This window comes from Ambystoma mexicanum, chromosome 4p, assembly GCF_040938575.1.
Source record: "Ambystoma mexicanum isolate Mex_15411 chromosome 4p, UKY_AmexF1_1, whole genome shotgun sequence".
In the NCBI taxonomy this organism is placed as follows: domain Eukaryota; kingdom Metazoa; phylum Chordata; class Amphibia; order Caudata; family Ambystomatidae; genus Ambystoma; species Ambystoma mexicanum.
In genome coordinates, this window is record NC_090927.1 from 273,695,567 (window position 1) to 273,713,785 (window position 18,219).

The 18,219-nt window shown below is 47.1% G+C and overlaps 1 protein-coding gene across 1 annotated transcript in view; it reads right to left on the reverse strand.

Annotated features, from left to right (window-relative positions):
* Positions 1 to 18,219, reverse strand: part of CYP39A1 (cytochrome P450 family 39 subfamily A member 1) — a 747,125-nt gene that overhangs the window by 407,536 nt on the left and 321,370 nt on the right. Inside the window, exon 6 of the mRNA XM_069605805.1 lies at positions 17,944 to 18,039. Coding sequence (XP_069461906.1) covers positions 17,944 to 18,039 — 96 coding nt within the window. The remainder of the gene's footprint in view (positions 1 to 17,943; positions 18,040 to 18,219) is intronic.

Below are 18,219 nucleotides of genomic sequence, written 5' to 3' on the forward strand. Positions count from 1 at the left end.
CAAACGTTCTCAGGCTTCAAGAAATCTCTGAAAACGTGGCTATTTAACCAAGACTAAAATCCCCTTCCATGCTCCAGGAAATATCACTGTACTTAAGCCCTGCATTTAAAGTTGTCCTGTATGATTATTTTGTATTCTCATGTACTGCGCCCGATTGGCAATTTCCAAGTAATGTTTTTAACCAAGCTGTCTGTAACATCGCCGTGGTACCTAAGGGTTTGGGCGAGTAACAAATGCAATAAAATAAAATAAAATAAATAAATAAATAAATAAATATATATATATATATATATATATATGGGTTTTGGCGTTGGGTGGGAGGTTTTGGGGGGTTTCCCCCCACATATATGGTACAATTGACCTTCACAATTCAGTCAATTGTGAAAAGGTCAATTGTCATTCGAGCAGTTGTAAAACGAACAATTCGTATACAACCATGGAAACCACCCCTTCATTGCTCCAAACATCACTAACCTTTAAAATACCTCTACTAACCCAACTTCTCCAATTTAACGTTCTATTAATAATCTGTAGACAAGGATTATGCCAAAGTGAGGCCTCTTCATAAACAAATAATCCCTGCCCATTTCCCACAATCAGTGACGCCAATGCGTCTTTTGTAGCCAAAACTGTTTTTAAACTCTGCACCTTCCCAGGTAATGTTCCAAATGAATACAGACACTTACTGTCATACGGCAAAAATGTATGCATTTCAATCTGAACCCACCAAGGCATCTGGCTTGGTTCCCCAATAAACTAGCTAGACGTCTTTTTCAATAAAAAAACGTTACTATAATTCTTAAGGACCGGGTATCCAAAACCTCCATCTTTGACGCTGCGGACCATAATGTACCATGGATTTTTGGCTCTTCCACCCCCCCCCCCAAATAAAAAGTCCTGGAATAATCTATCCGTCGAAGTACTTTCTTTGTAAAATGTAAGGGCACGCCTGAATAATATACAGGACTTTTGGTAATAAAAGCATTTTAAGTGCATTAATTTTAGCCCATATGGACAATATGAAATGCCCCCATTTCCTAATGTCTTTATGGATGACCTCTACGGTTCTATCTACATTATAATCACTAGACTTGAGTAGAGATGTAATGGAGAAGAGAAAATGTTTTGCCATGGCAAAAGAGAAGGCAAGACTTAAAAAACTTAAGTACTATATGATTTACCCAGCAATATTTCGGGTGATTGTGGATGGTCAGCTCCACTCATTTGCAGAGCACAGGAGTGCAGAGGCTTTCCTGACTGACCTGGATGTGGTGCCTATGGAAGCAGCCTCTACCTCTGCCTCTACCTCTCAAAAACAGCAAACCAAAAAGAAAAGATGACTTGTGTTTTAACCTGCTTTTGGTTTGTGCATCTTTGATTTCTTTTTTTTAAAAATAATATAATTTATAATTATTATTCTTTTGTTTATTACAGTGCTCTCCATGTAAAAGGCAGTTTAGAAAGACCGTTATTGTGTACGTGTTTACTTTCAATCGATATCTCGTGGCTACAATGACTGTGGGTTACCTTAGAGAAAGGAACCAGTGGCGTGCGTGCATAGCATATGCACGTTCACGTGATTGAGGAAGGAATAACACTTGCTGAGGTTGCCTCCCGCTTTGTAGAACCAGGTTGTGTTACTACAGTCTAATCTTGACAGTTGTCAGCGGCTATGTTGCACCCTCACCACTGACGTGCCTTATTACTGCACTGACATAGCCTGCTTTAGGCCAGCCACTAGGCTTTATCAATGTTGATGACCACCCTATGCCAGTCACTTTGCCTGATTAATGTGGATGACAGCTCTATGGCAGTCACTTTGCCTGATTAATGTGGATGACCGAGTGTGATTTCTGAATTTAGATTAACCCCTTTGTCTATTTGCACATGCCATTTTTAGCCTGAGTGTGATTTCTGAATTTAGGTGAACCCCTTTTTCTATTTGCATCTAGTTGCAGATGCCATTTCTTGTGTGATTTCTGAATTTAGGTGAAACCCTTTGTCTATTTGCACATGCCCAACAGCACAATGTACCTTAGTAAGAGCCAAACAGCCACCCTACCGTACCTCCTCATACCTTTACTACACCTTACCATCTTTATTGCTGCCATAACCATGTACCCTGCCGAAAATGCACCCTGTCCAACCCCAGAAAGAAACACCAGACTACGAGCCAGACTACCCCGCCTCTACCAGCCCATCTACCACAACAAGAGACCCACCTTGCAACACACTAAATTCCGTCCGAACCACACCACACCCTGCTACACCTCCACCCAACCCAAACTCATCCCTATAACAATCCAGGATACACTCAATACTACCACTATATCCGGAGCTTTGATCCACGCTAGATTGCTAGTGGCCCACGCCACAGAAATAGCAGACACCCTATCCTCAAACAACCTCGACCTCCTAGCTATCACTGAATAATGGCTGCACGAAGCAGCAGGCCCAGCACTTTCGTATAGCCATTCCAGAAAATTACCAAATAATAAGAATGGACAGGCCCAACAACAGAGGAGGTGGCCTAGCCATTATAGCTAAAACAAACCTTGAGCTAAGACCGCTGCCTCAAGCACCTCTCAAATCCTGCGAGCTCCTAGTAGCCAAATTGCCTATCTCCAACTGTCGCACCTTAACCATTTATCTAATATATAGGCCACCTGGCCCCATTGGCTCATTCGAAGCAGACCTATCCAGCCTCCTAGCCAACAACATAAAAGACACCTCCCAAATGTATTGCTAGGCGACTTGAACCTTGGGTTAAATGACCCTGACGACAAACCAGCACAAGCTATAGCTAACATGCTAGATGAATACGGCTTAATCCAAAGAGTGCTTACCCCCACCCATGATAAAGGTAGAACCTTGGACTGGATCGCCACCCTGAACTGCGACACCGTCATCACCAAAACCGCTCCCCAACACTGGACAGACCATCACCTCATTGACTTCACTTTATCTCTCAATAAAGAAGTCAACAAGAAAAAAATCATGGCACCACCAGTGCCCACTAGAGCAAAAAAAAATAGAACCCCTGACAACTACCACTACTACTGCCAACCCTCAATGCTCTTCCCGACAACCTAAATCCAGAGTGTCTAGTAGAAAACTATAACAATGCCATAAAGAAAGGACTAGACACCATTGCCCCTCTTAAACTACAAAAGAGCAAACAACAAGCCCACTTGAACACCTGGTTCACCCCACATCTGAAAGACTTTAGATTGCACAAAAGGAAACTTGAAACCCAATGGCGCAATTCCCCTACAGAAGAAAACAAATCACAACTTTTTGCAAACAACTATAAAAAAGAAATTCTACTCACCAAAAAGAATCTCTTCAATGAAAGAATCGAAAAATCTAGCTCTAACACCAGAGAACTATTTGGCATACTAAGGGAACTAGAATCCCCCATACCCCCACCAGACAACATCATTAAGGAGAAAGTATGGTGCACCAGCGTCCAAAACGCCCTAACCAGTAAAATCAAAACTCTCCAAACTAAAATCGCACAAAAAAAGACTCCCTCACCACTAATGAAGCAACTCCCAGTAACCACGCCAAAACTACCAACAACCCTCAAGGCCAGAATCTCTTCAGGTTCACCAAAATATCTATCCCAGAAACAGAAAGAGTTATAGCCTCATTTAAACCATCTAACTGCAAAGGCGACAACTGCCCTCCCAGATAATCAAGGATGCTGCTAGGGACCTATGCCCCTTTATAACCAAACTGATCAACGCATCCTTCTCTTCCAACACCATACCAAGCAACCTCAAAGAATCTTGGGTCCTGCCTCTCCTCAAGAAGCAAACCCTAGACCCTGCCATTCCCACCAATTACAGGCCATCACCACGGTGCCGTTCCTGCTAAAGATAATCAACAGAGTAGCATACCTGCAAATTCAGCAATATCCTGAAACTCACAAACTATTAGGCACCCGCCAATCAGGCTTCAGACCCCAGCACGGTACTGAGACAGCCCTAATCGATCTTAAAACCCAGATCAATGAGATTAACGACAAAGGGAACACCGGCATGTTACTTCTCCTCGACCTGTCGGCAGCGTTCGACCTGGTGGAACACGCAGTCCTGTGCGAACACCTGGCCTCAGCTGCCCACTTCTCGAAAGAGGCCATAGCCTGGATCCAATCATTCCTGGACAATCGAACCATGAGGGTCTTCTCTACCCTAGCCTCAGCAGACCCCATCAAAATAACTTGCGGGGTACCCCAGGGCTCCTGCATCTCTCCCACCCTCTACAACATCTTTACCAAGCCCCTATTTGACAAGTTGGACAGACTGGGTGTCTCATATGCTAATTATGCAGATGACACCCAGATCCTCATACCCCTTTCGGGCAACATCGACTCAGATACGGCCTTGGTAAACAAAATATATCTCATCATTCAGGCATGGATGGCCACACACGGCTTATGCCTGAATGATGAGAAAACCGAAATCCTGCTCCTCGGATCCAACACTAATCTAAAAAAACTCAGCTCCAGCTATAAGGCCTTCAACATTGATGGCAACACCATCACAGTGGCCAAAACAGTGAAAACGCTAGGCTTTCACTTTGATGCAACCATGTCACTAAAAAAACAAGTCAACTCTCTAGCATCCTCTACCGCCTACACATGCAAGCTAATCAGGGCAAGTAGAGCCTTCCTCACTCAGGTTAGCTGCATCATCATTGCCAATGCCCTAATACTATCCAGACTTGACTATTGTAATGCCATGTACCTAGGAGCCAACAAATACATTACCAACAAACTACAGACACTACAAAATAACGATCTCAGAACAGCCCTTAACCTACCCTCCAAGGAACACATTTCCAACAAAAGGAGAGAACACAAATGGCTCAAAATCTCTGAACGCATCTCTCTCAAAACAGCATCACTCGCTTTCAAATGCTTAAACAACGCAGCCCCCCCTATCTCGCATCCAGAATAAAGAAAAAAACCTCCACGCGCCCCACCAGAACGATTAACTTTTACTGCCTGCAGGTATCCAACTTCAGACAAAAGAAAACCGGTGGCAGTAGTTTCCCTGTTTTGGCAGCCTAACATTGGAACGCCCTCCCACTCAACATTAGGACAGACCAATCCTACTACAGCTTCAGGCGAAATACCCTCACCTGGTTGCGGTCCAATGACCCCCATGACTAACCCTGCCATCTCACCCGCCCATACCTTTGCTCAAACCTGAATGCTATGCACAGCATTAAATATGTAAATATGTAAGTGCAACCGAACTGTCTCTATGTACAGCACTAAATATGTAAATATGTAAGCAATTTATTAACTACAGGTATATATGCACATTCCACGCAATGTAATGCTATGCCTCTCTTTCATGTGTGCCTTATCCTACAACTAAGTTTTTATGTAATCCTACCTTCCTGCTCTCTGTTGCGCCCTGTTTCCTCTGGGTTTTGCACACCATACTAAATAAATAAACAAACAAACAAACTTATTTCCTCTCACATAGCAAACTAGTGTTGCCACTGTGCCTATCGTGATCTTAATTAATTATTCTTTCAGCCATCTTTCCTATTGCGCCTATCAGTATTCTTAGTCCTGTCCAATTCCATTCTTCAATTAAGATCCGGTTGGCATGATATTCTTCTTCCCCGGTCTCTTTCTCCTGCAGCTCTGGACGCACTCCCTAGTTTGCTATTACATCAGTCCAGTGCATATTACTTATTTATTTATTTACTTATTTATTTATTATCACGTTAGTCCACTCACACCCAGTGTGGGCAGTCTTTATCTAAAGTGTGAGGACTGGATGTGTGTGGATGTGGATGTGTGTGGATGTGAAAGAATACTGTTGACAAAATCAATACCCGTGGAAATCCACAGTATATTTCATTTGGCAGTATCCCTGGATTAGTGTTTCTGGACCACAACTTGTATCAGCCCTAACTGGCACAGCCAATGCTGAGTGATAATGGGAGTTGCAGAACAAAACAACTGGTGAGTCACGGGTTTATTTATTTATTTATGTGGCCCTTGCTATGGTTGCACTGTTGCCCTCACACAGATATGGTCTGATGGATTTGAGTAGCCGTAAATAATATTGGCAGTTTTTGGTGAGATAGGTAACATGTGCATCTGCACCCACAGATGCGTCCAGGAATATTCCCAGCATTTTCCCCTTCTCTGCCACAAGGATAGGGGAGTCTTTGATGTTAATAGTCTTGTACTCTTGACTTAGCTTGGCTCGAGCTTGAGGGGAGCCAAAGATCATCAGCTCTGTTTTGTTCCCATTTAGGCACATCCAGTTCTTTTCCATCCAGGCTTCAATGACGTTATATAGGGATGCTACCTTGGTACAGTCACTGGCATAGCATCTGCCCAGCTCAACCACTAACTAGGAGTCATCTGCATAGTTCGTAAAATAAGCTCTGATGTTATCAAGCACTATGCAGAGACACCTCAGGTAGAGGTTGAACAGCAGTGTTGATAGGCTTGTGCCCTGGGGTACGCCACAATAAATGGGTGTTTCGCTCGAGAATGTATCTCCCAGTGAATTATGGATTTCCTGTCTGATATAAATGATGTAACCCTTCTGGTTGCTTCCATGGAACAATTGCTGACGTTTTCCAGAGCCCATTGTAACTGTTGGTGATCTAAAAGGTCAAATGGAGCGCTTAGGTCTAACAGCACCAGCAAGCCAATTTTACCTTTGTCCATGATGCTCAACATATGGGTTTGTTTGTCTAGCATCGCTGTCTCTGTGCGCTGCTCTGAAACCAGACTGGTGTCTATGTAGAATATCCTTAGCTTCTACAAACGTTTGGAATTGTGCCGTGGCTACCTTATCTAAATATTTTAGCAGGAAGATGCAGTTAATTATTGGCCAGAGGTTGCTCGGGTCTTTCTGGTCCAGGCCAGTTTTTTTTTGCCAATGATGTGATGGTAACTGTCTTGATAATCCCGAGTATCTTCCCATCTGTAAAGGACGAGTTCACCATCACAGTGAACAAGGGGACAAACATCATCCTGTTGTCCAGTATCATTTCTGGCAGGAGTAAATTCTCTGCCCATGAGGTGGGTTTCATGGATGCTAATATCCCTTCCATTTCCTCCATTGTAGTGGGGTTAAACTTGAAACTTTCCTGATTGTTTCGTGGAATAGCTGGTCTAACGGGGCCCGTTTGGTCCTATGTACTGGCTTGTGATTTTCGTATTGCCTCTCTTGCTTTTTTTTATTTTTAAAAAAACACCTCTTATTAGCATATTTTCATAACAGTAATCACAACACCCCAAAATATCCCCCAACACCCCACCTCCCTTGCCCTCTCCCCCCCACACTGATATACTCAAGTTACTCCTTCAGGGCCTCTTTTTCTGTATCATAGTTGAGAGTAGACTATCTTCACATTCAGTAGTTCCATTGAGGTTGGGCCGAATCTGCAGCGTTTTCAGTGGCCCCTTCTCCCGCCTTCACTTCCACCTTCCCCTTCCAGCGGAAATCCTTCATGGCCGCCTTAAGTCATTGGGCCTCATTACAACCTTGGTGCTAAGTGCACCAACTTTACCACGAGGGTGTAAACTCCGTTTACACCATGGTGGATGGCGGATTTACCGCCCCATTCCAAGGTGAGTGGGGCGGTAAATCCCCATTTCCCATTTTCCCTTCCCCATTCCCATTTTTGCCCCATAGGGCATAATGGGAGTGGGGAAGGCGCTAATTACGCCGCCGTAAATTACGGCGGCGTAATTAGCACCATGGCAGGTTAGCGCCATGGATTTTAACGCCTGCTAAAAGCAGGCGTTAAAATCAGAATCAGGCGTTAAGGGTTAGCGGTGGCGTTAACCCTTAACGCCTGAGTTGTAATGAGGCCCATTGTCTATCAATAGATTATTCAACAGTTGGGTCCAATGAATTGTCACTCCCTCCCCTTCAGTCTCAATTTCCGCACTCTGCAGTATTGCCAGTTACGCTATCCCCCACCTACGGACATCAGCCTGCCACATTGCGATTGCTGGGCCCTGTGGGCACTTCCACGCTATAGTCACCCGGCGTTTGCCGAGAATTAGCAAGAATCAAACCATCCTATTCCGTGTTCTATGTTTCTTTCTCCCTGGGAGAATTCCCCAATTGCATATTCTCGGGTTCTTTCCAACTTGGTCCCCAACAGTTTGTTCACCCCCTTAACCACCTTATCCCAATACTCAGCTATTATTCCACACTCCCACATCATGTGCCAGAATCCCGTCGGGCCTCTACTCCACCTAGGGCATTCGTCCGACAGATCCTTATTCATTGCCCGTAACCTATCCGAGGTTACATATGTCCTATGTATGATGTTAAATTGGACCAGCTGAAACCGGGCATTGCGCGATACCTTCCGGACCAGTTCCAATATTTGTGTCCACTCCTTTTCCGGTATCTGGTACCCCACATCCGTCTCCCATTTCATCTTCACCTTCAATTCCCTCCCTGGTTCCCCTTCCCATAGGGCTTTGAAGATTTGCTAAATTCCTGCCCCGCCCCTGTTTGATCTAGCAGTACCTGCAGCAGTGGACTTGCTTCCGGATCCTCCGAGATTCCCTCCCAAAGTTCTGCCAGCCTCCGGACCACCTCCGCGTACACCAGAAACAGGCCCTGCGGGAGTCCAAACTTCGGACACCATTCTTTACAGGTGAGCAGCTTCCCTCCCTAAAATAGGTCTTCCACCGTCTCACATCCTGTCATGATGCCTACCCCCGGAGCACCAGGCCAGGCCCAGCACCCCCGGGAGCAGGCATCATGCCCCCGGGTAAAAGCCCAGCGGCCCCTTATAGGGGCTCTTTGGACTCTGTCCTGGCGCCTTTGGCACCAGGCTCATGTTGGACATCAGTTCTGGCGCCATAGGCGCCAGGCTCATAAAGGAAGGTGTTTTGTGCACTTACCTGATGCAGACCATGCTGCAAGATTCAAGCCTCCCTGAGACCTGAAAGGGAATATTTTTTCATTGGGACTATTTTGCCACTCGGGCGTGGCCAGGGAAGGATACTTACCTGGAACTACTTTGGGGGCTATTTAAGCCACGCCCAGACAGTAGCTCACGCTTCGCGTTGTTCTGCATCCAAGCAGCTGAACGCTCACCGTGTCTGCTCCTGCATCTGGTCTCCAGCCACGCCCGCCTCGATCCTGGAAAACCTGTAAGGAAGGAAAGAAGAGAACAGAAAGGTGGAAACCAAGAATTTTATCAAACTTCTTACCAGCATCCGGAACCTTCACGCCAGCGTTCCTGAGAAAAGACTTTCATTTAAAAGCACTGCGTTGCTCGCTGCAGCGCTGCGCTTCACTCACCTGTCCTCAGGAGTTCTTCTGGCTCCACCGCGACTGTCTGCACCGGTCGCCACATCTCTGCGCCTAGGGGAGAGAAGAAGAGACAAAAGGTGAGCAGAAGGAACATATGAGGAAAGCCTAATTTTCCGCCATAACACTTACCGGTCTTCTGTTAGTGGATCATTCCTCATTTCGGGTCGGCGCCGCTTCGTTGGCAGGTACCGCACCCCGGCCCCTATGGGGAAAGGACAAAAGACATTACTGGAGGAATATAAAGACATTAAGAGGGATCGTCCCCATCGCTAACTCACCTGAGTTTACCATCGGCAATTCAATCCCTCAACGCATCGCCTTCATTCTGCACCTGAAATAAAGGACAGATCACAGGTTAGGAAGGCAACAGAAAAGGAGGCTCAACACTTGAACTTTTGTAATCTTCATACTTACGGCGTTCCGCTCGGAAAAGTCAAGTGGATTTTGCCAGCGCCATTCTGAAAACCAGTGAAGTAACTGGACAAACACGCGCCCCTGCACCAGAAGCAGGATGGAGAGTTCATCCTTTCAAACCATAAGGTGAGCTTCAACCGGGGATTTCGGGGGAAGTTAGAGAAGAACGAAGGGGGGAAGGTGGGAGCAAGCACACTATTTTGCAGACTGTTAATCCCCTTTCTCATCTGCAGAAGGATATTCCTACGGGCCAGACAAGCAAGATTTGAGGGTCCTGTTCAGTCGGTGTTCCGAGTTCTGCGCATCACGCTCGAAGAGGCCACAGCAACCCAGACTAGACCAGCGCCTCCGTGGGAGTCAGGTGAGCGTTACACATCCCTTTTCTCTGAGCCTCTTTATTCAAGCCCGTCCGATCGCCTGGCAGAGTCCCAGATCCATGCCCCATGGAAGTTTCCCATCATACAGCCCCCCAGATCCTCCCATGCCAACATACTTCTTCCACGTCCCTCTTACCACCTCAAACACCACAGACCTCCCCATATCACCCACTGGGTACCCCAACAGTTCCACACCTCTCTGATTCAGCGATAAGTCGCCTATCAGCCCTTTCAGGACCTCACCCCCTGGATGGTCCCATTGCAGCATTGATTGTAATTGTGCTGCCGCAAAGTATTTCTCGTAGTCTGGTAGACCCAGTCCACCCTAGATCTTTGTAATACCGCTAAAGATACCCTCCTCCTCCCCGTATTCCATAATAGCTCTCCTACCTTACTATCCAGCATCTTGAAGAAAACTTTTTTCACCACATATGGTGTGTTGGAGAAGAAGTAAAGTAGTTGCGGCAGGATCACCATCTTGCATAGTGCCACTCTACCCATTCCAGAATTGGACCAAATCTCCTACTTTTGACAGCGCCCTCCCTGTGTTTTCAACAAACGTATCGTCCATATCATGGAATATTCGTATGTCTACATACTTAAATGACTCCCTTTCCCATTTCATCCCTAGCCTTTGTAGGTCCTCCAATTGAGTATCCCGCAACCCTCCCGGTGAAAATAACACTGATTTATCTATGTGAATACGAAAACCAGACATAAACCGGAAGTTGTTCAATATCTCCAGCAACTTTGGTAGGTATATCCTTGGGTTCATTACATATAGCAACAAATCATCCACATATAATGAAACTACATGTCTCAGACCCTCAACTTCAATCCCCGTCACCATAATTTCCTGTCGCAAAAATGCTGCCACCGGCTCCAGAGCCAAGGCAAACAGAATCGGGGAAGCTGCACAGCCCTGCCTTTTCCCCCTACCCAATTACTATGTGTCAGATACCCAGCTATTGTCCGCACCATTGCCATCGGTTTGCTGTATAGTAAACCCAGCCACCTGCAAATGTTTTCCCCAAACCCAAATTCCTTTAGCACTCGAAACAACCACTTCCATTCTAAAGAATCGGATGCTTTGATGGTGTCGAAGGAGGCTATCGCCTTGTCTTGTTTCCGTGACTTCACTCGATACATTATATGATGGAGACGATTAATGTTACCGGAGGTGTTCCTACCCCCAACAAACCCACATTGGTCTGGATGGATAAGTTGCGGTGCTACCTTCGCCAGCCTAGTTGCCAACATTTTCTGCAGGATTTTCCCATCGACATTTAGCAAGTATATAGGCTGATACGCCATGCAATCGAGCGGGTCTTTCCCCTCCTTTAAAATCACTGTAATCACTGCCTCTCTCATAGATTCCGGAAGGTGTCCCTTCTGAAATGCTTCCTCATATACCTTCTGGAGCTGCGGGGCCAGGAGATTAACAAACATGGAATAAAACTCCACAAGGAACCCGTCGCTTCCAGGTGCTGTGCATCTCCTCATATTGCGGATCGCCCACCGAATAGCTCCCTCATCAATTGGGGCTTCCAGTTCCTCCCTTAGGTCCCCTCCTAACTTTGGTAACTGTATTAATTCCATAAGGTCCTCCACATCCACATACCCCTTCTCACTGGTATATAGTTCTCTATAAAATGCTGCAAAGGCCTCATTGATCCTCTCCTGAGTACCCACTATCTCCCCCGATTTGGTCCTAATTTGGGTAATAGCCCTGCTCGATTTTCTCTACTAATCAGCCAGACCAATAACTTTTTGCCACCTTATCCCCCTCCCCATGCAGTCGAACATCCCGCTTACTGTTATCAAAATGCGTCAGGTCCGCCAGTGTTTTCTGGTGGAGTTCAAGCTTCTGCACCAAATATACCCCTACCTGGGCACCCCTCGTCGCTTTCTCTATCTAGGTCCGACACCTGAGTTTGTGTCGCTGCAACGTATCCAACAGTTGCTTCCGCGGCCTCCCAAAGCGCCTGCATTGACGACACTGATCCCTCATTCAATTCAAAATAGGTTCCAATCTCTTTGCGGAGGTCATTGACAAATGCCCCATCCCTCAATGCCTTTTTCTGCATTCGCCACAACCGTCGGGGAGATCTTGCCCTAGTCCCGAACAGGTTAACCACTTAAGGTGGAGTGATCCGATAGGGTGCGACACAGATATTCTGGCTTCTCAAAGTACTGACAGTGCTCCTTCCCCGTTAGGAGGTAGTCCAGGTGGGAGTATGAACCATGCATGCCCGAATAGTAGGAGAACCCCTTTTCCTCACCATGTCTCCCCCTCCACACCTCTACCAAATCAAGGTCCTCCATCACCCTATGGAGTGACCACGTCATTTGTTGTTTAGTAGGACCACTGCCTCCAGTGCCATCCAGGTGTTCATTCAAGTGACAATTAAAATCCCCTCCTCACACTATCATTTCTCCCCTATATGGCCCCACCATACGTAGGACCGACGGGAAATATTCCCTATCATCGGTATTCGGCGCATATGAGTTAACCAGGCAGACTGTGCACCCTTCCCATAGGCCCACTATCATCACCGTCCTTCGCACCTCATCCTTCAGCACTGTTTCCACTCTCAGTGGAACACCCCTGGACACCCAGATGAGCACTCCCCTAGCTTGGGTTGAATAAGTCGTCCTGAATACCTGCCCCCCCATAGTTTCCCCAATCTCCCCAGGCCCTCCTTATCCATATGCGTCTCTTGTATCAAGGCTACTTGTATTCCGTGTCGTTTCAGAAATTCTCCCACCCTCTGTCTCTTTTGGCTCACTCCCAGGCCCCGGACATACCACGTCCCAATATTTAGACCTTCCAGCCCACCCATCTTGGTCGCTGAACCCATTTCCCAGGATTATTTTCCCCTTCCTCCCGGGAACCACCCCCTCAAGCCAACCCCCGCCTCTGTCCCCAGTACTCCCTCCCAACCTTGGTATTGATACCACCCCATTCCTTTTCGATACCGTCTCAGGCCTTTCACCTCCTTCCTGTTTTTTAACCCTTTCCCCGCTGACACCCATCCCCAACTTGGTGCCTGGAACTCCGCCTCCCCCCAACTCCCCTTCCCTTCCCCAACTATTCCCCCCCATCCCACTCCCCCTTCCTTCCCTCCCTGAATAACGTTCATGGACATCTCCCCCTCGAGTCCCACCCCATCCTCCCAACTCCCCAACCCATAGTAACTGGTCATTAACCCTTGGGTTGTCACCCGCCTCTCCCAATATGTAGACCCCTTGATTAACACTCCCCACCTCCCCCTCCTCCCTCGTGGGTGGTATCCAATGGTGTCGGGTGTCTGGTGGGGGGAGCTTCACGTAGCCCCTCTTCCATCCGCTCAGACTGTCAAATCCCTATTCCGGTTCTCCCATTTAAGCATGAGTGTCCCTTCCTGCCACAGTCCCCTTACCAGTGACCTTGCTGTCCTTTCCGATCAGTCCTTTGCTTTGGAGCGTGCTCCCTCCGATTCCTCCTGTTGCTGCGTATTCCCCCCTGTGTGGCGAATAATCCAGCCAGTCCCACACTTCTTTCGGAGAGGCAAATAACCATGACTTCCCTCGAGAGAGAACTTTTAGTTTAGCCGGAAAGAACATCATATATTTTAATTTCAGCTCTCAAAGCTGTCGCCTCACTGCATCATATGTCCTCCTCTGCCGCTGTACTTTCAGTGTAAAGTCCGGGAAGATGCGTAGCTTCGTATTCCCAATTTTGTAAAAGCCTGCTTTACGAGCCTCCTGCAAGATGGAATCGCGGTCACAAAAATGGTCACCATACTCTCGGCGGAGCGCCTGGCGGGGGGGGTCTGCCCGGCACCCTGTAAAGAATTTCAACAGGCCTTTGATCCCCAAAACCTTCAGGACCAGATTCTCTACAAATAGTTCTGCACAGGGGCCTTCCGCTCTCTCCGGCAACCCGACCAGGCTGATGTTACATCGCCTTGAGCGCCCCTCTGCATCCTCTGCTCTCGTCTCCAGGGTTCTCGTCGCCCCTACCAGGCCTGCCACCTGGTTCTTCAGGATCTGGATGTCATCCTCAACTGCACTGACCCTCTGCTCCACCTCTGTGACTCGTTCACATACTTTGCAGAGGTCCACCGTGACTAGGGAGACATCTGCCCCAACCTCCTTAATACTCCCCTCCTGGGAAGCCTTGGATGATTGTATCGCATCCAACAGGGCGCCTAAGGTTACGCCACCTGCACGTCCCCCTGTCGCTCCCTCCTCTCCAGTTCGGGCCGCTCCCTGGTGTTTCTGTGGTTTGTCTCTCAATTCGGCGTATTTGCCCATTTTCTGCTGTCCTTTCACCATCTTGGCCCCAGGGCCGTCTCCGCCGACCCTTGTGCCCGCTTTTATCCCACAGCTGCGAGTTGTCCAGGGATAGTCATGTCGTGCACACTCTGACGCCGGATCCAGGCCCAGCGCCTCCCTCCAGTCACAGGTTGCACCAGCTTCCTAAGTCGCAGGGTTCTCCACACCGTGCTCGGATGTCCATGCAGCTTGTTATGGCCCCCAAGGATTTGGACACTCCTGCTGTTACTCTCACCTTTGTAGCGTCCCCTGTACTGAAGTCAGGTAACTTGTCATTTGGTTCTATGGTATTGTGCGCAGCCCTCAATACCACTGGGAGTTCAGTCTCTCCTCCGACGCTGTTGCTCATACACTTCTTCCTCCTCCCATGCTGTGCATGCTAGTAACATAGCTCATATCCAGGGCCCCCCTGCCCTGTTTTGCTGTGCGTACCTCCCTAGAGAGGGCTTAATTCCATTGTGGCCCACAACCAAGCCTCTCCCCGGGCGCAGGGTCTCTTTCTATTGTGGCTGACCTTCACCACCCGGCCGCTCACGTTGCCGTAGTGTTGTTGATTGCCCAACCAGGACAGGGGGGAATAACAGGGCACGCTCACCCTTCTCCTTCCAAATAGCACGTTGTTAGTCACTCCTCACGGAGCCCTGCTAGCCCGAGGCTCTCCCAGTGATGTGCCCGGCTCTGTGATACGTGCGCAAGTGATCACGTTCGCTGGTGCTTCTCCCCCTGCGACCGCTCCCTTAGCTCACCTGTACGAGCTGCCGCCTCCAGAGTGTCCCCTGGGGCTTCCACGCCGCTCTCGGATTTGTGTGTTGCTGGGGTGGTTGTCACTGTGGCACCACCACAGGCTTATAGCTGCTGCGGACCCACCGGAAGGCAATGTCCGTCACTCCTGGTGCTTGTGAGGCACGCCTCCAGCCAGGGCCGCTCTCCCCGGTGTTCCGACACGCATTCCTCTCCCTGCACAATATGGGCTGTTCCGCTCACTGCCCTTTGGCTCTGACACGCCGCTTCGTTCTTCTGTCAGGAGCCTTTGCTCAGCTGGGTCATCAAGCTGCGATGGCCGTCTTAGCTCTGGAGACCGCGGAAACTCCCAGGCCTGTCTCTTTGCCCTGTTCAGATCGTCCGAGGGCCTCTCGGGCTCTTGCCACCAATTATCCGTGGACCGCTGCTTTGCAGGCTATCGCACCCCAAAATAGGTTCACATTTATTATATAAGTTACGGATGTATAACTGGATATGAGCCGGCAGAGCACAAGCTCAGCAAAGCTACGTGCTCATCGCATGCCGGCTGGCCACGCCCCTTTTTCATTTTGTTAGAGAAGGCTTCCTGTACCTTTACACAGTCCTCCTGTGAGGGTTGGAAGGGTGAAGTCAGAGCCTTAGGTTTTTCTATTGATTTTAGAATTTCAAACAACTTCCTTGTCGAAATGGCTGCTGCTGAAATGTATTCATTATAGAAGCCTTTCTTTGCTTCAGCAATGCTTTTTTTATAGCATCTATCTATGTACTTCCATTTGTCCCTATTACACTTTGAAGCTTCTTTTATCCAACTGCTTTCCCTTCTGCCCTTCTGTCTTTTAGATTGAGTCAGTTCGGTGTTGAACCATTTTTGGTGGCCATTGTTTGCCTTGACTAATTTGCTCTTGATAGGTGCCAACTGGTCTATTAGTTCCTGTACCTGTGAATTGTAGGTATGAACTATTTCTTCGCAGGTATCTCCCTCAGTGGTGTCTGAAAGGATTTTATTTAAGCACTGTTCTAATTGTGCTGAGGTGATTTTCTTGAAATTTCTTTTCGGCTGAAATTCACGTATCGCTAGTGCAAAGTTCACTTTAAAGTGGTTGCAAAGCCCTGCGCCCTGCCACATATATATAACCGGTCCTTAACCTTACTCTCTCTCTATGAATGACCTTTTAGCAACATTGAATGCTCACCTCCAATTTTTCAGGTGCTCTATTAAACCCCAGTCATTGCTGGACTACATCACTCTAAAGATTTCGCCATTCCAAACCTGGACACCTTACCCAGGTAGACAATTCAGCATTAACCTACTCATCTGTGATAGACCTCGCACCTGAATGTCCAACGTACACACCTACGAAATTAGAAGCGAAATGGCCACTAAGCACTCATTTAGAAAACAAAATCACTTGAAACCCCAAAAGCAATTGCCACAAACTAAATAGAGAAGCAGCTAAACATTCAGTTTATCAAAATCAGCATAACATTACACCAAATACCCTACGCCACCAATCTGTCTGACTGAACAACTAACCACCAATAAGTAACTTCAGACACAGACTCTCCTTGCAGGCCTTGTATGCATTGGTCTATAAACGAAAATCAGCTGGCAAGTAACAAAGTTCCATACTTAGCGGCGTACCAAAGAAGGTTACAAGTAGGGGTACAGGGCTAGTCGAGGAGCTGGGATGGGAATGGGGAGCCTGGGGGACACATACGATTGAGCGAATTGATCATGGAATGATCTTCGTGCAGTGTATTTGGCTACTGCAATTAGAAGTTAGATAGCATTGAACTCTCTTTCTTTGACTGCAATGGAAACAACACCTTCTGTATAAATATTTCAACGAGCCTTGTACCTGAACTATCACAGCTCAATAGTCCCTGTCAGACATCCTTGGCCCACACTGCACAGTCCTTAAACGCCACCAATTCCATTGGTGAATTAGGAATACATTGCTTCCTAAAACATTGGCTCACCATCCTCTATGGCTGAAGGTCTCCAGAAACATTCCAAAGGCTTCTCGGCCATAAAACTCTGCAACGGATGACGAAAGGCACCAACATTCAAACCAGACGTCATTCTGAAGGTTATGGTAAAATACATCTCTCTCATTTTCACGAGTTGTATTGAACTGTTTCTGTGTGAAAATCGCCCTGAAAGCACACCACCAAATTATGGTTCAGTCAATCTAATGCTGCAGTAAAATATCCATGTCTGAGGAACAGAATAAAATTGTCAGTGTTCAAATTACTAGATTTTTCTGGGAGGAGAAAGGAGAAAGCTGACCTAGCTCGCATGCCCCCACTGTGATGCTCTCTGTCCATCAACTACAGGCGAGCTTATGCTTCTTGAATCAAAATGCTGATGCCAAGAAAATAATTTGAGTAATGGATGCTTTTATGTGTGTTTGAAATGTATAGAACGTTGACGATTCAGTGGCCTTAAGGCGTGCATACACGTCCGCCTAAAATTGATAGTTTTCTCGAATAGGCAATATCAAAAGGCCCTAATTACAGTAGGCATTGGCACTTGCTCTGTGCCTCTAACTCCCGACAACCTCTAGGCAAACCTATATTTAAGTCCTAAGCAGAATTCCTGCACCTCGTAGTGTAAACATCAAATTTGCCATCGACTTGAGCTCCCAGTAACGCCATTTATATTCTTTGCGTTTAAATAATGTAATGAATACAAACGAAATTTACACATAACCGAATAAAAACCCAAAGGCATAACCCGTTTCTGTTTGTGATATACTTACAGGGTTGGCATTCGCTTGAGAAGCCCACAGGAGTAACATGCTGTTATTATGAGTTGAATTGCCTTTTAACGTGTCCAGAAGATGCTGCAGTAATGTCTGAAATTAAAGACATAGAACACACAGAAGGAATGAGTCGATTTGACATGCTCACTTTTGTACAGAAGCAGGGGCTGAATACAGGAAATCATTTGCACATATATAGGTACTATATAGTAGATTTATAAGTACTATACGATTCCTTCACTTAAATCCTTTTAAAAGCAATCATTGGCAAAG